Source organism: Microtus oregoni, unplaced genomic scaffold (assembly GCF_018167655.1).
Source record: "Microtus oregoni isolate MIOR12 unplaced genomic scaffold, Mior012 000052F_ref0000163, whole genome shotgun sequence".
Classification (NCBI taxonomy): Eukaryota; Metazoa; Chordata; class Mammalia; order Rodentia; family Cricetidae; genus Microtus; species Microtus oregoni.
This window is the reverse complement of record NW_024543828.1, coordinates 13,961,343-13,986,946: the sequence shown is the minus strand read 5'-3', so window position 1 is coordinate 13,986,946 and position 25,604 is coordinate 13,961,343. Positions and strand designations below refer to the sequence as shown.

The window sequence follows — 25,604 nt, the reverse complement described above, 5'->3', positions numbered from 1 at the left end:
TGGCCACAGGGACCTGAAGAAATGGATCAGAGGTTAAGAGCACTAAGTGCTCTTCCAGAGGATGCAGGTTAAATTGCTAACACCCGCAACCACCTTGTAACTCCTGTTCCAGGGAACTGAACCTTGTTCTGGCCTCTGTAGACATTGCATGCACATGATGCTCATTCAGGCAAAACACTTGTATGCATTAAATAAAAATAAATGAATCTAAAGAAATGACATCAGGCAGGAAAAAACGGAAGGAGCAAGAACTGGTGGTCTACCTAAACTCCCACTTTGCTTTGGAGAAGAACAGTGGTGGCCAATACTCTCAGAAAGGGGCTACCCCCAAGGCGCAAGCCACTATATAGAAGCTCTTAACCAGAACCTTGATGTGCCAAACAGCACATGGAGGTGTCTGCTCCACCAAGCTCCTGGTTGTTTCATCACACTCTGAAGAATGGACCCGTCTGGAGCTGACCTGCTTTGTAAACTACACGTGGAAGCAGCTGCCTGAGAAGACATGGAGAGGTAGACAAGAGCTATGGTTATGAACCAGAAGGCGCTGATCTGGACTGCGGCTCTCAAGAGCCAGGAGATGGTTACCAGCACCGTATAATGGTACAGCACAAACCAATACGGCAGCCCTAAAGATGTGAAGACAATGGTCGTGGGCGACCTAAGTTGTGGCTGATAATGAGTCACTAGGTCAGGCAGCGCCCCCTGAAGTAGCTGTCGAAAGATACCTACCTTCATTTCAGGCATTCAGAGAAGACATAAAGAATGCCATGATAGAGCCCGCAAGACGGCTGGGCTGGGAAGAGTGCTTGCAGTTAAGCCTGATGACTTGAGTTCAAACCCTGGAACTTACATGACCAAAGGAAAGAAATAACCCAGACATTTGCTGTGGCATGTACCACCCCCTACACACACACACACACACACACACACACACACACACTAAATAGATGTTAAAAATTAAATTTAAATTTAAAAGGAGTCCCATAATAGCACAGGGAGATCCAGAAATTGATGCCCTGGACCTGATTGTAATTCAGAAAAGCAACTATTCCCTTTTCCCCTAAGGTGATAGAAAGCTGGGTTGGAAGCAAAAGCTCTGGAACAAAGAGAAAGAACGGCTGCTCCCCTGAGCCTCACCTCCAGGCAAGAATGGCTTATCTCTATAATTTATCCAAGCCCGGAGGGGAAAGCAAACTCATTCAGCCAGCATCTTGGGCACTGGCCACACAATTTTTTCTTCACTGTAGCTCTGCCTCTGCCTCCTTCCTCTGTCCCCTGGTCACTATCTGGCCTGCTCCCTAACAGCTGGTTCTTGTTTATTTGGAGACTTGGGCACAGAAGGGGGAGAGAAAATGCCCCTCCCAACCCAGGGCCTCAGCCATCCTCAAACTGTTAACTCCAAGTCCTCTTCTTCAATCATTCAAATCTGTGTGACATCACAAAATAATATTGAAGAAATCCCATTGTAATACATTGAGGGCAATTATAAATCTGGAGCAACTAAACCAGGTTCCACAGAAAGATTAACAGATTAAGAACTCAGGTGAAGGACACACACTTGAACACGTGCACGCGTGAGCACACATTGGCATTTGGTTTATAACAAAGGTGTTGATGAAAGAAAATGTGGGGAAATAAATTCAATAGCTGATACTCTTACAATTCTAAATAAGTGGATATTTATCCCTTACCTCACATCACACACAAATATCAGTTTCAAATGTATTGTGGATCTAAAATGAGAATAAATAAATAAATAAATAAATAAAACCAAAGAGAATATCTTCATGGCCTTGGCGAAAGGGATACATTCTTTCATTCTCCAGATAGCAACTTTTGTGGTTTCATCTAAGAACAAATAAAACACACTCTTGAGCTGTCTACTTTTCCTAGACTGCACAACCTGGCACTGGGATGGGTTACTCTCATGGCAGAATCACCTGCTCAATTCCATGATGGCTTTGTAGTTGTTGGAGGAAACGTGAGCAAACTCAGCACAGTAAGATCTGCTGTACAGCCACAGTGTTTCCAGCTCCTTGACACGAGGAACTGGGAGCTCCCAAAAGTCACTGCTCTGCATTCTTGGGGCTCCAGGAACTGGTGTTTGACATCAGGATCTGGCCTTTGAGTCATTAATGTATCCCGATTTGTCAGTGCTTTGGGGTTTTCATGAATTGCACTTCATTTTGACATATCCATCTGACTGGTGGGGGATGAGTCTCTTGGTCTTTTTTATTGTCTTCAGCTTCACGAAAGATCTGAGAGTAGTGGTGATGTCAAGTTGATGGTGGCCACCTTTGTGGGCAACATAGGCAAAGGGACTTTGTTTAAAAAAAAGAGGCATCAGACAAAGCTGATGAAAGAAACTCCATTAAAATAAAAAAATTCCATTTATTCAAAGAGTCTATGGAGAGAATGCAAAACAGCCCAGAAAGTGAGAAACTATACTGTCACTGCGTAGCTGACAAAGGGGCTGCTTGTATCTGAAATACAGAATTCCCACATATAATTAAGAACAGTGTGGATAACCATTTAGAAATATGGTGTGGGATTTGTGCACAGAAAGGCAAATAGATTAACAAAGCAGAACAGGGCCAGAAACGTATTCACATAAGTATGGACGGAAAAAGGTGCTTCCTGTACCCGGCAGCCAAGAGAAAACTGTAGTGGCAGGAGAATGATGCTGCTGTAGAGATGCTGACATCAGATGGATAAGACGCCATGGGAAGCACAGGGTCTGGTGCCTGTGGTCACATCTATGGAGGCTAAGGCAGGACTGCTCCTAAGTACAGGTATTTAGGGCTAGCATGAGCAACAAAAGAAGACATCCCCCCCCATCTCAAACAACAGCAACATCAAAAGCCGAAAATATTGTGTATTTTTAACCAGGCTGGCAGGAAGAAGGATGTTCTAAAGAGACACTTATGTCCCTCCCTTGGCTATCAGACTATTGAAACAATGGACCTCAAGAAATTGGAGTTCCCTTGGGAGTCTTAGACTGAGAGACGGGAAGGGTTGGAAGCCTGGTGCCAGGTAGAGGAGGAACTTGCCTTCCAGTAAAAGTTGTCACAGGGTTCTGAAATCTTGTCCGACCACCCTGCAGAAGAGAAAGAGCCAAGACGATGACGGACTTATGATGGATGAAACTAGACCAGGCAAGAATTCCTAGTTGTGCAAACCCGTGGCTCTCGCCATTAACCTCATTTCAGGTCCCCAGACATGGAATTGAGGAATTACTGGGTCCCTTTGTTTCTCTTCCCAGTGTGACCACATCGAATAAATCTTTTTTTATTGCTTTTCACTATTAATTTGTATCTTTAATAGACTTATTGAGGATGAGTGGCTGAGTCTGGCTTGTTAGGGCTGCCAGGATCCAGGATCTGACCCTGCTAATTCCAGTAACATGTTAATTTAAAAAGTCAATCCACCAAAAACCTCTATTGAATTTAAACATGTGTACGTCCACCACAAGGTACCAAAGCACATGAAGTAAATACCAACAGACATGAAGCATTGACAACTTTGATATGTATAACCAATATATGCTAATTAAAAAATAAGACAAGGCCGGGTGGTGGTGGCGCACACCTTTAATCCCAGCACTTGGGAGGCAGAGGCAGGCGGATCTCTGTGAGTTCGAGACCAGCCTGGTCTACAGAACAAGTTCGAGGACAAGCTCCAAAGCTACAGAGAAACCCTGTCTTGAAAAACCAAAAAAAGCATTTATTTTATATGTATGAATACTTTCCCTGCATGCATACAAGCACGTTACATGTGACTGGTGCCCTCAGAGGCTGGAAGACATTGTTAGATGCCCCGGAACTGGAGATACAGATGATTGTAAACCTCCTGATACTGGTGCTGGGAATCAAACTCAGGACCTCTGCAAAAACAGCAAGTGCTCTTAACTGCTGGAACATCTCTCCAGTCCTTAGCACCCAGTGTTTTCAGTCTTACTATGCAGCTATATAGACCAGGCTGGCTTTGAGCTCACAATACTCCTGCCTCTGATTCCAAAGGGCTAGAATCCTAAGTGTGTGCCACTATACCCAGATGAAATAGAAACTTTAAACAGTGCGATAAATAAACTAGCAGTTATTGCAGAAAAGCAAAATACACATTTTTTGAAGTACAGATGGAGTGTTCTCCAAGATATACCATATGTTAAGTCTTGAAATAAGCTGTACTTTAAATATATTTAAGAGGATTGAAACCGTGCGGAGTGTGTTCTTTGATCGCAAGGGAATGAAGTTAGAAATTAATAACATAAGGAAATTGGAAAAGACACAAATATGTAGACATTAAACAACATATTCCTAAGTAAACAATGAGACAAAGCAGAAGCCACAAAGGAAATTGTAAAATACTTTCAGATGAATGGAAATGCAGACACAGCCTATTAAAATTTATGGGCTATGGCTAAAGGAAGATTCACAGGCAACTTTATTGGTATAAACACTTACATTCAAAACAAAACAAGATTCAGGGCTGGAGAGATGGCTCAGTGGTTAAGAGTACTGGCTGTTCTTGTAGAGGACCTGGGTTCAGTTCCCAGACCCCACGTGGTGATTCACAACCATCTGTAACTCCAGTTCTGGGGACTCTGACACCTGTTCTGACCTTGGTGGGCACCAGGTGAACACACAGACATGTAAGCACAACAGTTATACATATAAAATAAGTACATCTAAAATAAATAAACAAATTTTATTTATTTATTTATTTTTTAAATATTTATTTATTATGTATACAATATTCTGTCTGTGTGTATGTCTGCAGGCCAGAAGAGGGCACCAGACCTCATTACAGATGGTTGTGAGCCACCATGTGGTTGCTGGGAATTGAACTCAGGACCTTTGGAAGAGCAGGCAATGCTCTTAACCTCTGAGCCATCTCTCCAGCCCAATAAACAAATTTTAAAAAACAAGATTCGGGGGCCAGATGAGGCAATGCCTACCTTTAATTCTAGAACTTAGGAGGCAGAGGCAGGTGGGTCTCTATGTGTTTGAGGCTAGCCTGGTCTACAAAGTAAGCTCCAGGACAGCCAGGGATATACGTTGAGACTGTGTGAAAACAAAATAAAAACACAACAACAGGTTCTGGAGAGATGGCTTAGTGGGTAAGAGCACTGACTACTCTTCCAGAGGACTCAGGTTCAATTCCCAGCACTTACATGGCAGCTCACAACTGTCTGTAACTCCAGTTCCATGTGATCTGACATCCTCACACAGACGTACATTCAGGCAAAACACTATGTACATAAAAAATAAAATAAAACCCACCACAACAAAAAGCAAGATTCAGGACTAGCTAGATGGCTCAGGGGGCAAAGGTATCCACCTCCAAATCTAATGCCCTGTGTTAGATTCCCAGAAACACATGGTAGACAGAAACCACCAGCTCCCGTATGTTGTCCTCTGGCCTCCACACATTGCTGCCGTAGCGCATGTGCACCCACGTGGACACACTAAAATAAAAGAATTAGTTGCAATTTGCAAAAAAAAAAAGATTCAAGTGAAAGTGAGGATATAACTCAGTAATAGAGAGTTGAGCTGGAATGTGTGATGCCCTTGGTTTGAGCTACAGCAAAAACTAAAACTAGTAAAAATAAAAATGAAAACTCAAACAAACAATCTGGCAACAGGAGTTAACCAAACATAAAGCAAGAAGAAATAGGTAATGTAGACTAAACATTAATGAAATAAAGAATAGAAAAAGAGTACAAACTGACAAAATCGAGAACAGAAAAGTAATTGAGAAAACCCAATAGAGACAAAAATGGTAGGATTTTTTAGGGCAAAGTTCAAGAAAAATGAAAACACTGGAAAAAGTGAGAAAGCTCAGCAACTGAAAACAAGGATGAAAGGGAAGAAATCAGCATAAACCTTGCAGACATACAAAGAAATCTAAGGGTGTAATTCAGACAATCAAAATGTCAACAAATTTGACAATCTAGATGAAAGGGAGAAATTAATAGAAAGTCATGAGCCATAACTGATGGAAGAGAGAACAGAAACAAATCTAAATGCACTCAAGAGTTAGAGATCAAATTCATTCAAAAGTTGCTGCAAAGATGCATTGGTAAGTGTTATCTGTCTTCAGAGAGAGTTTCACATATTCCTACAAAAATTAGAAGCTCATACTGCTTTGACACTAAAACCAGACAATGACATATCAGGAAATGAAGACTAAAGACTAATAACCGTGAAAAAATAGAAAAAAAAATAGCCCTCAACACGATAATCTTCAAACTGAGCCCAGGAACCTGTTAAACAGAATACACGTAACCAAGTGGAATTTGTTCCAGGATTACCAGGTTGTTTGACACCCAAAGAGCAATTAATACAGAAAATATAAAACTCCCAAGGATTTTTTTTTTTGATTTTTCGAGACAGGTTTTCTCCACAGCTTTTAGTTCCTGTCCTGGAACTAGCTCTTGTAGACCATTCTATGCTTTTCTTAAGTCAGAGTTTCACTATGTAGCTTTGACAGGCCTGCGAGTAATTTAGCTTTGGAATCAGGCTGGACTGGCAAGATGGCCCAGCAGATGGCTCTCCCCTGAAAGCTGAGTGGGATCCCCAGAGCCCACATAATGGAAGGAGAGAACGGAACCCTCACAGGATGCTTTCTCTGATCTACACATGGATGGATGGATGGATAGATAGATAGATAGATAGATAGATAGATAGATTACAGATTGATAAATAAAAAAAATTAACCCACTTATCATAGCCTCTGAATAAATATAAAACCCAGGTGTGTGTACATGATTGTACTATCAGCCCTGTGGAAGTAGAGGCAGAAGAATTAGAAGTTCAAGGTCATCCTGAAGCACATAATTCGTTTAAAGCCATCATGTGCTACATGAAACCCTGCCTCAAAAACTAAGCATAATATTTAATTATATTGGCATAAGTTTCATACATGAATCAATATAATAGCACTGGGAGTACAAAAATCAACTCTCACATTTATGAACAATTAATTTTTTACAAATGTTGCCAAATACATTCAGTGAATGAAAAGAAATGGCATTTGCATCAGGTGGTGCTGGGCCAACTGGAAGTGCCCGTGTGAATGAGTTCAACTGGACCCTACCTTCCCCTGTGCCCAAAAAAATTCACCCACAGTTGACCGGTAGACTAAAAGCACTTGAATATGGAATCAAAAGATTTTACAAAGTAAAGCCACCAGGATCTGGGGTGCCTAGGTGTAACTCAGTGGTCATGCATGTGCTCAGTATGTTTAGGGTCCCTGGGTTTGATCCCCGACACTAAAGGTGTCTGATTTGTCGCTGCTGTGACATAATACCTGACCAGACAACTGAAGAAAGTGTTCATTTCATTTCAGTTTGAGAGTTCCATGTGTCATAGCGGGAAAGGCATTGTGTCAGGATGCTGATACTGTATTCACAGTCGAGGAGAAAGAGGAGCAAAATAAATACTGATGATACTACTCAGCGCTCTCGCTCTCTCTCTCTCTCTCTCTCTCTCTCTCTCTCTCTCTTCTTTTCCCTGTGTAGCCCTGGCTAGCCCGGAACTCACTAAGCAGACCAGGCTTGCTTGTAGTCACAGGGAGTCTGCCTCTCCAGAGCTGGAATTAAAAGCATGTGCCACCAAACTTGCTTTCTCCATTTAATTCAGTCCAGGACCTCAGCCTCAGCCCATGAACTAGATCGGCCCTCAGTTATGGCCGGTCTTCCCACCTCAGTCTCAAAACATCCTCATAACTTGACAAGACGTTTATGTCGTCAGGGATTTTAAATTCTGCTAAGCTGACAATCAGTATTGGCCATCACAACAAATGAGTTTTCAGGCTTATAGGAATTATTTTATACATCTTCAAAAGAGTCTGTTCTTAGGTATCTTCTTATTGCTTTTGGTAGACCAGATATTTGTTCAATAGCTCCTCTGCATCTATAAATTCCATGCCATGTTATTCATATATAGAATCCTATGGTATTTAAAGATCACATTTCACATAAGCGAACTTTCTCTTTCAATTAGAGTAGCCATGCTAAAGTACAGAACTAACATGAAATTGTAAAGTCAAAACTAGATTTCAATTAATTTAGAGTTGTAGTAAAGGATTTTTGAAAGTCCTGTTTAAGTTGACTGCCCTTTCTGGTGACATTTTATTTTCACTTCTAAAACTGTCTGATTTCCAGAATTTACATTTTCACTGTCTGCTAAATATGCAAATAGAGGAGCAAAGTTTAGTTTGTACTTGGACAAGATGTCAACAATCTTTCTTGGCATTATATATTTGGCAGGTTCTTTATGATCTTCAGAGAAATCAGGATCATTTGGAACTTGCTTTTTCAAGATGTAAAAGCACCTAAAAAGGTCAGAGAAACAGTAATTTGACACATAACTTTCCATACAGCCGAGAGCCCGCTCTTCGGCTCTTCGTTAAGATTCTATGGAACCAGCTCTACAATGGAGTAGGGCAGCACATCTAATACCCTGACTTCCCATTGTTCACCCACGAGAAATTTTGGTTGTGAAGTTTAAGTCAGGAAATGGAACCTTATTCCATGTCCTAAGTAACCCGAGGGGGCGGTGCAACAATGCACGTTTGTTTATGTGGTGTGCATTGGCTGAATATAGTAGCCACCAATTTCCATTACACATCAGTGGTTTTTGAAAAATAACAGACATTTAAATGATTTGTAAATATTTGTCAAACATCATGGAATTTTTATATATGTCCTCTCATCTGCTATTAAGATGATGTGGTCATTTCCTTTTCTAAATGTTTTCTGTGACAGTCTAGAGTGTGTCACAATTACATCCTCTTCTTTATCTGGGCACATGGACCACACAGACATGATATTCACAGGGTTAAAAGAATTAAAGAACTGGGCGTAGTGGCACACACCTTTAATCCCAGTACTAGAGAGCAGGGGCAAGTGGATGTCCATGAGTTTGAGGCCATCCTGGTCTATATAGAGAGCTCCAGGACAGACAGAAACACATAGATGCAGTCTCAAATAAAAAAAACTAATAGGCTAGAGGGGGTCATAGTTGGTTGTTTTTGTTTGTTTGTTTTTGTTTTTCGAGACAGGGTTTCTCTGTAGCTTTGGAGCCTGTCCTGGAACTAGCTCTTGTAGACCAGGCTGGCCTCGAACTCACAGAGAGCCACCTGCCTCTGCTTCTCCAATACTGGGATTAAAGGCGTGTGCCACCACCGCCTGGCTGTAGTTGGTTGTTTTTCACTCTTGACTCTTTACTCTTTGAGGGTCTGCCACCAAACTCCCAAATATATACAAGGAGACTTGTTCTTATTTATGAATGTCCGGCTTTAGCTTTTTCTTAATCCCATCTACCTTTTGCCTCTGGGATTTTACCTTTATTTCTATATATCTTTTCTTTCCTTCTTATTTCATGTCTGGAGGCCTCTAGCCTCCTCTTCTCCTCCTTTTCTCAATCCTTGATCTTTTCTTTTTCTCCTATTTATTCTCTCTGCCTGGCAGTCCCACCTATCCCTCCCCTGCCTTGCAACTGGCCATTCAGCTCTAATCAGGAGTTTTAGATAGGCAAAGTAACACAACTTCACAGAGTCAAACCAAAGCAACACACGAGAATGCAACATATCTTTGCATCTTTAAGCAAATGTTCCACAACACTAATGAATATAACACAGCTTTAGCCGATAATCCACAGCAGCATGTAGTTTCAGTGGTAGAGTCCTTGCCTAATATGTATACAGTCCTGGGTTCACTTTCGAGCACAACAAACAGCACCATCTCTACACAAAGCACAGTAGTTCATTCACAGGCAAAGTCAAAGCCAGAGAGTTAAGTTCGTGATTGAGAGATACTTTAACTGAACACTTAAGTTGCAACTCTGGGTGGGATGCAACCAAGGATACCTTATTATCACACTCAACAAACCCTGAATGCCAGCATTAGTAGTGAAGGTCAACAAACAACAACTCAGTCTGGACCACCTAAATCATGTCTCTTGTGCTCAATTGATTTCAGGTTCTGTGTAGGTGGCCATGACATGGATATGCTACCTTTTCTTTACAATTCAACCAACACTTTCTGAAAACTGAGAATTTTTGTACCTAAGCAAGGGTTTCTCAGGACATGGACTTGTAAAACTGAAAGTGGACCAGCGCTGTACTAGTTACCTTTTGTTGCTGTGATAAAACACCATGACCAATGGTGTCTTACGGAAGAAAGTTTTACAGAGGGGTAAGAGTCCGCTGTGGCAGGGAAATGTGGTAGCAGGAATGGCAGGATCAGGAAGCTGAGAGCTGACATCTTCCCAAGGCAAGTTTGGAGCAGAGAGAGCAAACTGGAAGTGGGTGGAAGCTCAGAACTTTCAAAGGCCACCCCCAGAGACATTCTTCTTCCAGCAGGGCAGTACTTCCTAAGAGTCTGTACCTCCCCTCCCAAACACTGCTACCAGAAAGGGACCAAGCTCTCAATTACACAAGCCAATGGGAGACATTTTCCAGTACAACAAGTACTAAGAAAATCATGCTGACTGATCCTGCTCTTAGAACTTTGGTGACTCCCAGAGCGATGAGGCTCCCAGAGCCCCCAAAGGTGCTTCCTGCATTAACACTGTCTGTCTGGCACAGCTTTGTAGCTGCACTTGGAGATGACAGTTAACTTCACTAATGCTACATGGCAGAAGCCAGCCTCTCATAAGTTTTTATTAGCTGTATTCTCTCTCTGCCTCACTAAAATGTAAACTTCATGACAATACGGCTGGTTGAGAGGTTGACATTTCAAGAGGCTCATTAGCAATGTCACTGAACACGGTGGATTCCCAGAGCTAAATCAAGCGCAGCCAAGACAAAAAAGTGCAAGGAGGTCAGGGGAATCTTGGCTAAGGAGTTGCTCTTCCAGGACACAGGAAGGGTAAGGAATTTTGAGGGAGGCCTACACATGTTCATATCAGAGAGGCACTTTGGGGAGAGTATGCATGTTCTTGTACATGCCCAGTTTTCACATAAATTTTAAGCTGAAAACAAAGAAAAGGATATTCCAAAGTTGCGTTAGTACAGGCACACATCCCTGAAGGAGCCTACTTTGTTTATTCACTAACAGAGAGTTAGGGGAGTCCCCCACATTAGAGACGATAGAGATGTTCCTAAGCTTGGGAAGTGGCCTTCTGCAGTGCTGCTTAGAAAGAAACCTTGCCTTGTTGAATGATAGAGTAGAGATCTCAAGAAGGCTCTGCGGTCTTGAACTTGCAGACGTGGGTGGATTGAGGTCCCAATCAGGAAGGAAATCATGGAGCAGTACCACTTTCATCAACTTTCAGGCATATTGAGATTGAGATGCCTTTGGGGTGGTTGAAGCAAAAGTTTCAAACAGGCAGTTGAAAAGAAAATCCAAATGTGGAATTAGATGCATGGTCCTAAAATTCAGAAAAGAGAATGATGGCTTGAGAGGCAGTGGCTGGAGAGATACACAAATGTGCCACCAGTTTCAGCAGATGTTATATAATATGATGGCTGCAGGCCATTACTAAGGAAGAGAGAGGACAGCCTAAGATTCCACCATCACTGCTATTCATTCACACAAATGAAAGGATGTCACTGTAAACTGAACACTGAGTTAGGACTTGAAATCACAAAGTATAAAGACTTGGAAACACAACAGTTAGAAGAGATTTACTCATTGGATTCATCTGTCCCACCTTAAACCTTTTATTCTTCCAGCTCAAGATACTCCCTTGTATTCCAGAGGGCACCAAGATCAGCCACTCTTTCTCCAGTTCCAGAAAAATAAGTCTCATCACCGTACTCAACTCTCCTGTGCCCAAAACTCCAAATACTCTCCCTCTTCTCTTTCTCCTATCTGCTTTACCAACTTCTCTCTATCTCCAATGTCATGCTTAAATTTTCAGTTAACCACTAAGCTGTTATTACAGGGACCATCACTAAACATAGAGCCAGAGGTACAAGGACTGTCAAAAGCCCAGGTGGTAAGAAACAATGAAGAATTTAGGGACATTCACAGCCCCAAACTCCAAAAACTCACAAAACAGACTTTAACATAACAGCTTTATCACTGACTACAGTAGTGTCTCCTGGATGTTAAGGTAATGCCATGATGCTAAAGAGAACAAGTGGGCTTTTTTGTGTTTTTTTTTTGTTTTGTTTTGCTTTGCTTCAAGTAAAACATTAAGGAAGCTCAGGAGACCCCCTCAGGAGCAAGAACAAAAGGATTCCACTCAGGTGAAGCTTGTTGAACTAAGGAGTTTTACAGAACCGTGCAGGAACACGGATGACTCAGGCAACTGCATCACTGAGAAGTCCATCGCAGCATGGCTGATGATAGCTCACAAAAGTTATATTTCTGGAAGTCCCTGCCCAATTTGAGAAGTCTCCTTTCCCCAGAACCAACTGTCTAAGTGTGGTCTCTGCCCTACCTTTTTGACTTTCTCCTGCCTAGTAAGTTTTCTTGGAGCTCGAGTCTCCTGAGCTTCCTTTTTCCCCTTCAGGATGGAGGCTTCAGTTCAGAGGAAATAGCTATGGAGCAGCATTTGCTTCTGCTGACTAACAGTAGCTTTCACAGGGCCCTGGGGATTCAGTCAGTAGGCAGAGTTGATTGACAGCTGGGTGTCCCTTACATCTGGACCATCGACTTGCCATTTATATTTAATTTCTTCTCTTAGGGCCTGAAGGAAGACAATATAAGTGGTGGGTTAACATATGAAGCAATTAGAAAATAACATGCAGTGTGCTTACTGTATACAATTAAGTGCTTAATTGCCTTGCGTGACTGTAAGTACCACAGGGAGGTAGAAGACCCAAAGCCCAGAGTACCAGGCAGCAGTCTTAGAATGGGAGAAAGCTTTCCAAACACAATGGCTGTCACATATTTATTCAAGAACATTAGACATTTATCAGGCCAGACGTGTGCTAGGATCTTGGGATATGAAAAGCAATAGGATATGATTTCTTTTCTCAACCTACTGTCTAGTGCAGAAGGAAGCAGAGGTAAGTTCAGTAAAACAAGGACAATTGTAAGATAGAGATCTGGGGTGGGACCAAACTGGAAGGAAGCCTCACCTAGTCAAGGGGTCAGGGATGGCTCCAGGGACTCACAACTGAATCTTGAAGACATCCAGGTGTTAACAGGTGCAAGTCATTTGTAAAAAGGCGCTTTAGGGAGTAAGAAGTGCTGTTGTCTCTTCATTTCACTGCCCAGAAAAGCTGGGGACACTCAGTGACTTGTATATAGAAGAGGAAAAAAATGATCCATTTCGGCAACTCCAAAACTAACTCTTTTACAATTCACTGAGTGTGTGTGCCCACATTGGCTAGGCATGTTCTCCCACACGGAGATCAGAGAACGATCTGATGAAAGGTTGATGAAACACTATGTAAAAAGCATTGGATCCAGAATATAAATCCACTTCCATTGCAAGAACAACAGTCAAGTGAAAGACATCTTTAAAGGCTCACTGGTTTGTGACTTTTTTTTCCTGTTCTTTCTTTTTTAAAAATGGTTTTCCTCTCACAGAGGCCAGAGGATAACAAAAGTAGACCCTCATAGAAGGTATACTATGTCCCCAGGCATTCTTCTCCTGTGCTTTGCATAAATTAACTCATTTCTCACACTCTTTTGAGAAGGATACCGTTATGTTCTCCATTTTAGAACTGACAAGTCTGAGGAACCAGAGGTACTACAACGTGACCAAGGTCATGGAACTAGAAGTGAGGGCACTGAGATTCAGTCAAGACTATGGCTCCAATATGCCAAAAAAGAGCGCCGGTTTAGGTCTTTGGTTCATCTTTGTGGGTTATAAAGAAAATCACTCGTCTTAATCACTCGTCTTTTTTGACTACGACAACCCCAGCCGGCTATACACGGGAGACGGTAATACATGCTTCAGCCGCATCCTTATTCTTCCTCGCAATAAACTTGGGAGGTTATTTTATCTTCATTTCCAAGAACAAGAAACAAGCAAACAAAAAAATTAAGGTTGAGGAATTAAAACGATTGGCCCGAGGATTGCCGTACGAACGGGAAAATTACACTGGAAGCTCTGTCTTTGCTAGCAGTGAAATCAGGCAAAAGGAGGACCCCACAGGGATGCCAGGAGAGTACAATGAAATAATGGATGTAAAAAGGCCTCGAAGAACAAGTGCAAGGGCTAAGGCCTGTGCATTTGAGTCACTGGAAAACCAGTTCCCCAAGACCTGGTCCCAGGGTTTCTGGCCCCAACCCAGCGCCTCTCCTCCCAGTGCCCAGCTTTCTCTTCAAATTCCTTTCTCAGTCTCCACTGATCCTGCCCCCAAAGCCTCAGCCGAAAGGCAGAACGGAGAATAGTAAGTATGCGCGCGCGAGCAGGAGGCGGGGCCGCCGCCCAAGCCTTTGGGGGGGGGGGCTGGTCTGCGCGCTTGCGCTGTTCTTCGGCGGCTTCAACCGCCCCGGCTCGGTGGCCAATCAGAGTCCCAGGCGCGCTCGAGACGTCTTAACGTCCTGTGGGTCGTGTGCGTGGGGAGGGAGGTAACGTAAGGGCGCTCGGCGAGCCAGTCTCTCCTCGAATGAAAGGAAACAACCCCCGGCGACAGAACCCCGCTCTTCGGCTGTGCCGAAGAACCGACGCCCGCCTTCCTCGTCTTCCCTCGTGGGCGCTGTCCTCCCGTCGCCCGCCCATCGGGCCAGGCTGGTGAGTTCCCCACTGGAGCTAAGGGGCCCCATTCTCTGTCTGGCGGGAGAAGACAAGAAGGATGGCGGTGGCCAGGCCGCCGCCCCTGCCCGTTGTTACGGGGGTACTCGCGGTGGTCTCCTTCATTGTCAGGGACCCCCAGAGGCGCCGCGCTTTGTCGGTGAGCGCTGCAGAGGCTGGCGACCTAGTGCCTTGGGGGCGCTGAGGGACACGCTAGGTGGCAATCTGGACTTCGGGGGAGTGGGCTTCACACTAGAGGAGGGAAAAACTGGGATGGGGGTTTAAAAAACTCTATACTGTTGCTTAGATCGTTTTAGGGGTAAGGAGGGTGACTCCTAGTTTCGAAGTGTAAGAGAAAAAAATGGTTAGGATGGCTTGAGGCTGAGCCCTATGGAATGAGGGGGAGAAAAAGAAAAACTCCCGGGAGAGGGGAATCCGGTGAAAGTGATGGATAAGGGGATGCTCTGGAGTAAGATCCTTAGAGGACGAAGTCCTGGAGGAGGGAGGGGTGGGAAGAAAGTGCTACGACGCTATTTTCCTGAATTCCAGAGATTTGGCCAAGGACAATCGGTGGGGGGCGGGGACGACCCCCGATTATCTGGTTGAAAGGAACTTGCCGAAGTGTTGGAAAAGAGAATAGTTTTTCGAGTTTATCCAGCGCTTTGGTTAGAGGGAGATCTAGGAGTCTAGTGTGTGATTGGGGAATAAATAACGGAGAGAGTCCGCTCTGTTATGTTCCTGGTCCTTTATTACATGAGCGAACAGCACGGCGTTCTTTTACAATTTCTATTCGTTTCGATATTCTGCATGAAAGTGAAAAACAAATCTTTTGATCTTTGAAAAGCCTTTAATTTTCCTCTGGTTCCTACGTAATATCAGGTCTTCTTCATACAGTTCAATTTTTTTTCACTACCCTTTGGCTTGAAACAACTGGAAAATTCCTTTAGTTTCCTTTTGAATAACCGCAAAAAGCAGTGCGAAGCATGTAATAATATCGTGCAACCAAATTCAGGTGCCTTTCTGGTACATCTCTTATTCGTTTATTTCTCTCTTCTGGTACTTTCCTTATAGAAAAGCTGTGTTATCTTTGGAGGATCATGCTTCTGTCTGTACATTTCAACTGGCTTGCATGCGGAAGGGATTTCATCTTCCGGAACTGCAGCTTTTGTTTTGTTTGTTTCTCTGTGGAAAACGTTCTTTTCAGATACCAGCCATTGAACGAGCTCTCGAGCTGGTTCTCGAATGCCCTCCTTGGTTGTCCAGGTGATTTTCTACGTTGGTGCTACACAGCATCTTGAAAAAACAGCAGAAATGCATTCATTGTTTCAGCTGCGTGTGTTTTTCATGCGTTTAAACAACGTATCCCATAAAGATGTTGTCTCTTTCTGCTTTAGACATTATCTTTCTTCAAAGGGAAAGGTCTCATTGTCAGGGGAAAGTATTGAACTTTGAGCTGTGCCTGCTCTTGAAAATATTTAAATTAAAACGAAAGCGCTAAATAGATGCGGATGATTATGAACCCTATAGTAGTGATGCTTTTGAATGGCTGTATTCTGCTTACCCCGAGACCACAAATGTGACAGCAGTAGATAAAAATCTGTATTTTTATGATAGACAGTTTGCTGGTCGTCATTGTTTCCATGATGGTCTCTGCTGCTGCGTGTTTTAAGAAGGCAGATGTGAAAATCGGCAAGCTATGCATACATGCATTATTTGAATTTTAGTGGAAAAATCCAATTAGTCATTGCATAGCAGGGCAAAAATTTAATCGTTTGTTGCACATTTATGTGTTTCTGCTCACTTTACAAATAAAATATAAACTAATTACCAGGAAATAAATGAATATTTTAAAATGCAAAATTAAGCATATGTTCTCCTTTAGATTTTGGAATCATTAATATCTAGAAAAGCAGGTTCTGAAAATGAAGATGAACAATGTTTATTAGTGAAACGAGGCAATATTTAATAAGAATAGAATGGGGGTACGATTTCAGAATCAATTTTGGGAATAAAGAGTGATTTTTCCCTCTAGGAATTTTGCTTAAGTCAGTTTTTTTAAAAGCCAGTGCTAGGATTGTATAGGGACGGCACATTAAAGATGTCTATGAAAATTAGATTTATTTATAATGTACCATCCTTTCAGCTGGCCTGGATGACCTGGAGAAATGCTGAATACATCATGGTGACTTCACAGTGCACGGTAGTAGAAGAAACTCATTTAGAACTCCAGGAGTATATCTGGGTGCTATTTATGAATCTTGGATGTTTTTGCATAGCTGTAAAAACTGGAGCAGCTATATTTTTCATAAAGCAACTGGACACATACTTGCCTGAGCAAATGCAAACACACTTCCCCTTTTGTTTCTTTTGTTTCTCTGTTGTCCTTTTTTTTTTTTTGGTTTTTTGAGACAGGGTTTCTCTGTGGTTTTTGGAGCCTGTCCTGGAACTAGCTCTTGTAGACCAGGCTGGTCTTGAACTCACAGAGATCCGCCTGCCTCTGCCTCCCGAGTGCTGGGATTAAAGGCGTGTGGTCCTTTTTTTAAAGCTAAAAGATTTAGCTACCTATTCCAGTCTGTTTCTCAGTGTTCTGAAATCAGTACTATTGAGAAGTACCCTGTGGCACTTGGGAGACTGAGGCATTTAAATTAGAGATAGCATTAACAGTTTGTTAGACCATCAAAGCAGAGACTGCAAGACCTTTGAAGTCTTGTTCAAAAGAGAATATTGGATGTAAATTAATGAGAAGAAATGTTTTCTTTGTGGCTTCCCATTACATTACATCGAGATGATCCATGTTGAGCAGAGCGGAGTGGTTGTAGATACTGCATCACCTTGCTGCTGCTTGCCCTGGTGGTGGTGGTGAACAGATGCTTCTCAGCATTAACGACTGAGTTGTTAGTGAGCCAAGTCTCCGAACGCAATGTCATGAAATGTTCAAATCTATATAAGTGGCAATTTAATAAGTTATTTTGAAGACAGAAGTTTGAGATTCTATTGATTGTGATGTATGTTATGGCAACCTGGGCCTAAGCGGCTTACTCCCATTAATTGGGTGAATTATACAGATCAAAACACTGATTTGAAATTTGTTGAGTGATGGCATTGAATGATCTGTGTTAAGAACGATGATGCAAATCTGTAGACTTCTGTGTTACAGTTTTTCTTCCCCTTTTTGGTTTAACTGTACAACCTATAATTATAATCTGATCAACTGCAAGACTCATTCAGAAGCATTTTCCTTCCACTGCACAGTATTGCTAACTTCTGGTAGAAGTTACTGCATGTAGAAGACTACTGTTGGTTTGGCTTTTAATAAACAGACAGGATAAATCTCAGCCAAATAAAATGGTTTATTAAACCATTTTAAGGTCCTAACGACTGTATTTTTGGTATAATATTAGAAGCTTTAGTATTTTATTACATGGAAAAGGAACAGAATAGCAAGGATCTGAAGTCATAAACATTTTCTTAAATTTGAACTCGATTTCAAGTGTTAAAAGTAGTTGTTTCAAAGTTATGGTTAATTTTGCTTCTAATACTTTATCATTATGTGAACTGGAAGAAAGTAAGCAATTAAATCGGTTCTCAATATTTTCTAGTTTAATTTGTAGTTTTCAATTGTTCATAGATCTTTATCATTTTGTTTCCTTGATGGCCATCTACCTATACTTGAAAGAATATTTTTTTATTAATTACTAGTGTGTCGTGGTCCAGTGCCAGCCTGGACCATAAATTATTTCTCAGGACCAGAGGGGAGGCCTCATACTCATGATCTTTTACCTGAGATTCCTAAATGTTGAGATTCTAGCCACGCACCACTGTATGCAGTAGCTTTGCTATACATTCTTCTCTGCACAAAAGTAGTTTTATCCACATGGCTCCTAATTGGAACTCATTTTGATTTCTCTCACTGTAGACTTGATTGCATTCTCTATTTCCCTCTCATAATACGTATTACATATGGAAGGCATCTTGGGCTTTAGTATTTATACTAATGTTCAAGTAACTTTTAAAATCTAGGTCAGACATTAAATTACTTGCATGGAAATGTATAATGTTTAAATGAGATTAACCATTTTGTTGCCATTCTTATTCTCTGTAGCATTTCTTGAGGCTTAAAGTGGCATTCTAAAAGCAGTTTAAAAATCATGTCAAGCTCAGTTGAACAGAAAAAAGGGTCTACAGGACAGCGCAAATGTGGCTTTTGTAAGTCAAATAGAGACAAGGAGTGTGGACAGTTACTAATATCTGAAAACCAGAAGGTGGCAGCACACCATAAATGCATGGTATGTTATCAATCAAGAGACTTCAACCCTTCCTGAGAGAGAATCTTAACACATTAGTATTACTGGATATGAAAGCAAAAAAGCTGTTAAATTTTTAAGAAATAGTTTAATACTATGCAATGTCATTTTAATAGAAAATTCATTTTTAAGTTTAATATTTTATTTGTTGTCTTGATGTAATTATATATGAACCTTACTGTTTCCAAATGTATTTATAGCTCTTTTCATCTGCTTTGGTGTCGTCACATTCCGATAATGAGAGTCTTGGTGGATTTTCTATTGAAGATGTCCAAAAGGAAATTAAAAGGGGCACAAAGCTGGTGAGTTGGTATTTCTGCCTCTTGAGCATAAAAAATATTTTAAACTTACAAAGAAGGAAATTGCTTACCTTAAAGTGTACTACTTCATAAATTTTAGATAAATTTAAACTGTGGATTCTTTTTATTTTCTAGCCAGTAAAATTTAAAGCTTGATTTGTTTATAACTCAAGCAAAAGAAGTGGATCGCTATCTGTACTATTGGAATATTTCTCCTTCAAAGGAAAATCTTCTTAAAGGCTGTGATCACTTACAAAACAGATAGTTCACTTAATTTGCATGTATCATGTTTAGAATCTTCATTCAAATGTATTTTTCATAATTCTGGTATGTCTTTCCTTTTCATCATAAGATTAGTGTGGATCATCACAAACTAAGACGGCAGTGCCTCCTCCGCAGGAAAAGGATAACTTGCTAACAAAATACTATTCTGTGGTTTGGCTGTATGACACAGCATTTTTGACTTTGGATAACTTTGGTGAATTTTCCAGGAGTTTTCCGAAGCTGCGCTAGAGTTATGTTCCTGTAGTTATCTTCACCACCAGTAACCAGATTGGCAGAATGGTATATTTCTCCTTGGGAAAAGTAGCATCATCTCCATTGGTATTTACAAGACACGACTTACCACACAACATTTAATTGATTGACAGATTGCTTTCTCTTTGGCTGTTTCTCTTGCTTGAGCTCTTTATTGAAATTATATCCATTGTTGTAGTAAGATCTTTTTTTTGTAGTAGTAGTAAGATCTTAACTGTGAACATATCTTATCATTCCAGCCCTAAACTGTATGTAATAATAGAAAAGATCTTTTTTAATGTGATTTTTCTTTGGTGGTTTTGTATTACTTCATAACTGTAGTGTACTGTTGTTTTTTTTAAGAAACAGAACACCAGTGTTTTTATTTCATGGTCCTTAAAACAAATTAAGATGCAACAAGAAAATGCTATTTACTTAAAATTATTGTTGTAAACATTATTGCTTCATTTATTCTTTGTCATTAGTAGTAAAAACCCTTTCTCTTCTTGGTGTTAGAGATTGCACCACTTAACATGCCTCCTGTAGTCAGACAGGTATGGTATTGGCCCTTGATACTGAAATAGAATTAAGAAACTCAGTGCCTTCTTTTTTTTCGCATGTTACATGAAGCAGAAGTACACATCTGTCAGTATTGCTGTAATTAATCTAGATTCAATGCATTTGAACCTGTTTGTAAAGAAAATACCAGAACGTGATACAAGTTTTACTATTAGGAACTATTTTATTTTGAATGTGGGGTGTTTATCTGTTAATCCCTACCCCCAGGTATAGTGTGCTATAAATAATTTGTTTCTTGATCTATTGAGTGGGATAATATTAAGGGTTAAAAACCCAGAAATAGGAATAAACTTGGGCTTGGATCCCAGCTTTGTCACTAACTGGGTGACCCTGAATATATTATTTACTTCCCTAGCCATGTATCCTTGTTCAAGGGATAATGAACATAGATAGTTGTTCCACAGAGTTATTATTAGGATTAAAAGAGCATATACAGGACTAAGTATGGTGCTTAGCACATAACATAAGTTAAGACTTGGTAAATGCTAGCCACCTCTGTAGTTATTCCTTATAGATAAAAGTAAGATTCTGCTAATATCATTGAAGACTTCCGAAAGCATGCTAGGCATAGAAGTCATGAGATCAAATATTTCTTTGGTGCTTGAGCTAGAACCCACAGTCTTAAAGATGTTAAGCATGTGCTCAACTATTAAGCTACTTCTCCAGCCCTGTAGCCTTCTTCCTGGATAATTCCCACAGACACATTGATGTTACCCGAGACAAGTCATTAACTTACTTGTCTTTTTGCCACCTATCAGTAGATACTGTTTTACCATCACATACTAGACATCAACAATAAATAGTTATAAAAGGTAGAACTATTTCCCATCGGCTGGTGGCATAGCTCATTGGTAGAACGTGTTTAAAACTTGCATGCTGTTGCCAAGCATTAACTCTCTAAGAGCTATGACTTATTTCAAAAGCTATTTGACACCCTGGGCATCTTGAATTGTGGAATAGTTACAAAAGAGGACTGTATTGGAGCCCAGACAGTTCTCTTCTTCTTCCTTCGTCCAAAGTGTTAGAATTTAAATTACTTATGTAGTGAATTGGAGAGCAGCATTTGTTTCACCTTGAAATAACTTCATAAAAATTAAAATTTTTGTTTTTATTTTGTGTGCATGAGTGTTTGCCTACTTGTATGTATGTATATATTATGTATATGCACTATGTGCATGCCTGGGGCCCATGGAATTCAGAAGAGAGTGTCAGATTCATTCAATATTGGTAACTCTTGAGAACCTGGATCCTCTGAAAGAGCAACAAGTACCCTTAACTACTGAACCATCTTGATAGCCCCTTAAAATTTATCCTGATACTTACTTTTATTTTTAATTATGTGTATATCTGCATTTGTATAGCAGTACCCATGGAAGCCAGAAGAAGACATTGGATTTCTTGGAGCAGGAATTATAGGCAGTTAGGAGTTGCCTGATACACATGCCGGTAGTAGAACTTGGGTCTTCCACAAAAGCAGTATATACTCTTAACTACTGGACTCTTTCTCCAGGCTCTGAAGTAACTTTAGCTTTCAGGTTTTTTCCTTGCTTATATTGTTTTCTTTTTTATGAGGTATACTGCCAAGTAACCAAAATTCTTTACTGTTTTCTTTACTTTTCCCAGTGTAGATTGGTCTAGGCAATAAAAGGACTACAAATCAAATAGGAAAGAAGAAAAAATAAAGAGTTCTATATATCTTAAACTACATATAAACCAAGTAACTAGTGTCCCTGGTCAGCTTTTTAAGGCATTTGATTCTGTGAGCCTTTCTGCCCTGGCTCAAGGTCATATGCATTTTGAGATGAAAAGGGTCACAGATACCCACTGAAAACAAAAGCAGGAGCCCAGATTCCTGAGTACATTCATGGCAGATTTTAGTCGGTACCTGGCAATGCTTCCAAAGGTCTCCATTTGCCCCAGGGAAAAGTGGGTGCAGGTGGCTAGATGGGAGTCTTGCAAAGGTGGGAATACAAGCAAGAAGTATGTGTAGGTATGTGATTCCTTGCAGCCACGGGCAGTTCTTCACGATTTCCATATCAACTTCAAGGATCACAGAGGAAAGCTATTTTGTACGAACATGTTCATCTCTTTCCATTATCTTTAATATATAGGCCCTAGATGTATGAAGAGAAAAAGAAAAAAACTTTTTGTAGTTTAGTCATTTATTTTTCCACAATGATTTCCAGTTCTTATTGGAGCCATAAAGACACCACAACTGTACCCTGCGCCAGCTGTGCTTTGTTTTTGAGCTAGAGTCTTCTGTGTCCCAAGCAGGCTTCAGACTTACCATGCAGTTGAGGATAGCTTTGATTCCTAATTCTCCTAACTCCTCTTCTCAGGTGTTGGGATATTATAGATCCTATACTCACCTGTAAAATTTATCCTTAATTGTCTAGCCATATAGAAAAAAATGTGATTTTCAAGTAAAGCTATTAGTTATCATTGCCTTTTTGAATTTCTCATGAGGAGACACTTGAATGTGGTATTTGAAGAATGTATTCTTTCTGAAGCTACTTGGTGAGATCACCAAGATCTACACAGATAGTTACTTTTACTAATTGGTACCTGTGTCAGATAGATCACAGATGTCAAAAGAATCCAGGAGGTCATGTAGTTTACCTTCCTTACTCCTAGGCAAGATTACCTAAGTTCCCCAAGATGATCTGCCCCTCTGCTCTGTTCTGCTGTTAGGAAATTGTGGTTCTACTCAAGTCATATGAAATAAGAACAGCAATATATTTGAGAAACTCATCCCTTTGTAATTCAAGTATGTTTCTTAATTTCTATGTCTGTCTCCATTAAAGAAATACTTATGCCTTTTTCTCCCTTAAAAAGAATCCTTCCTATACACAGCAACCATCCTCACATGATTCCCAAACTTGCCTATTTTCAGATGAGAATTTTTGCCATACTTCATGAACTCCCCTGAATGTTTTACACTTTTTATAGTAGTAGAACTAGTTGACACTCATTGAGTGCTCAGTATGTGCTAAGGACTAGGCTAAGTATTTTAAATACATGATCCTAATTAAGCCTCACAATCATACTTCAAGAAAGGGTTCATTCTTGCCGTATACGAAAGGAAGCAGGCTCAGAGAAGCAAAGTAACCTGAATGTCTATGGCCATAGAGCTAGTATGTGACAGACCTCAGATTTGAATCCAGGGCCCGCACTCCTAACCACAGGTTATGCCAACTGTCCTTTTAAGCTACTTCATGTCAAATTACATTTTAATAAAGTATGATGATAGTTTTCTAATAAAGATTGCTGATTTTAGGACACACTCAGGCTCCTATTGCTTAATCTATTCTATCAATAGCATTCATTATCTTGTTTACTGTTAGGATAGACCCTTATATACATCCTAGGTAAAAATGGTCTATTATATCGGAGATATTTTTGTAGGCTCCGACCATAAGACAACTCATTCTGTATAGTCTTTATTCAGTAGCAAGGGAGTGTGTGGCACTGCAGAGGTAGGGTGTCTGTATTTATGATCTAAATAGATAACTCCTAATGTGTGTGTTCCTTCTTTTTCAGGAGGACTCTTCCCTACTTAAAATGTTGAGAGTTTTCTAGAGGCAGTCAGGTATAGGAATGAAGTAGACTTGAGTGAGAATGATTACAGGTAGTTTGGTTGGTTGGTTTTTGGTTGTTGTTTTGTGTTTGTTTGTTTTTTTGACACAGGGCTTCTTTGTCTAGCTCTGGCTATCCTGGAACTAGTTCTTGTAGAACAGGGTAGCCTCATCTCAGAGATCTGCCTGCCTCTGCTTCCCGAGTACTGGGATTAAAGGCATGTACCACCATTGCCTGGCCAGATTTCATTTTTTTTAAAATATCAGATAAGAATTTTAACTCAGAATGAGGAAAGGCAAACAGGATTTTTCTGGAAACACGTTACATACAATAGGCACTGTGGAGAATGAAGCATAATGGGAATCGGAAAAGGGGTGGGTGTTCAGACAGGCACATTTGAGCTTTTATAAAATAGGGTCTTACTATATAGTCCAGGCTGGCTTTGAACTTGGAATTCTCCTGTCCCAACCTCCTGAGTGCTAGGAGCACAGGTACCACAAAGCAAACTTTTTCTATAAAAGACCAGATAATTAATTTGTGAAGCTTTCCTCCAGCTATGTGTAATCAAAGACAATACAGAAAAAAATGGTTATGGCTGTGCTCCAATTAAACTTCATTTACAAATTCAAGAAGTAGGCCATGTTGGGCTCACAGGACATCTGCCTTAGGATAATTGAGGAGGAAAAGAAGTAAATTTTCATCATGAAGATTTTTCACTTCTCTGTAACTATATGTACATGCATTATGAATGTATTAATGGTAGTGGGAATTCTTTAAAAAGCCAGTTATGGCATGCAGGTTAATTTTAATTTTGAGATATTTTACCAGAAATTTGTATTAAAGTGAACTTTGCATTTGGGATGATTAAGTAGAATAAGCAGTGATGGAAAAAACTGTCTTTGGCTATTATGGAAATGCATTTATTTAAATGCAGTCTTTTTCTTTGCCTTCATTTAGTATTTTTTATAATTGGGAACACTAACTTTATATCATCTAATTCTCATTTGTTTTTGCTAATGGAGGAGAACCAAAACCAGCAAGATAAACCCAGAGCTTGAGGAGGTGTGCTCAGTGGTAGACTGTTTGCACAGTATGTTCAAGGCCCTGAGTTCCTTCCTCAGAACTGCAAAAACAATTGAGAGCAATGGCACATAATTTCTCTGTGCTTTAGGGGACTGTCTTGGTGCTTGAGTGTGGCTATGTTTTTGGCATTCTTCACAGATTAAATATAGCAAGCAGCCTGGCAGTTCACAGTATTCTCAGCTGCAAAGACCATAACTGAGAAGAATCTAAACAAAAGGTCTGTGCTTACAAAATGGCTGAACTTTTCAGCTGAACAGAGGGAGAAAAGAAACTTCTAATGCTCCAATACAAGAACCTGTTTTTCTTATCAGACATGATTCAGGTAATTGGATAGAATAAAGTCAGAGGGTTAGATTAGGCAAGAACTTCATAGACCGAGTTTGTTGTCCTCCATTTTTTTTTTTTTTTTGGTTTTTCGAGACAGGGCTTTTCTGTAGCCTTGGAGCTTGACCTGGAACTAACTCTTATAGACTAGGATGGCCTTGAACTCACAGAGATCTGCCTCCCAAGTGCTGGGATTAAAGGTGTGTGCCACCCCTCAGCTGTCCTCCAATTTCTAAGACTCCCCCCAATTCTTTTGGTTAGTCTATATGTACTCTGGT

The 25,604-nt window shown here is 40.6% G+C and overlaps 1 protein-coding gene across 3 annotated transcripts in view; it reads left to right on the top strand.

Moving 5' to 3' along the window:
- The first annotated feature begins 14,517 nt into the window (after positions 1–14,517).
- The window catches only part of LOC121437533 (PHD finger protein 6-like), a 38,477-nt gene continuing 27,390 nt past the window's right edge, over positions 14,518–25,604 (top strand). Inside the window, exons 1-3 of one of the 3 annotated variants that reach the window (XM_041637401.1) lie at positions 14,518–14,645; positions 18,748–18,931; positions 19,150–19,251. In XM_041637401.1, coding sequence (XP_041493335.1) covers positions 18,794–18,931; positions 19,150–19,251 — 240 coding nt within the window. In that variant the 5' untranslated portion in view covers positions 14,518–14,645; positions 18,748–18,793. The remainder of the gene's footprint in view (positions 14,646–18,747; positions 18,932–19,149; positions 19,252–25,604) is intronic. The other 2 variants (XM_041637402.1, XM_041637403.1) reach the window with 2 other exon arrangements.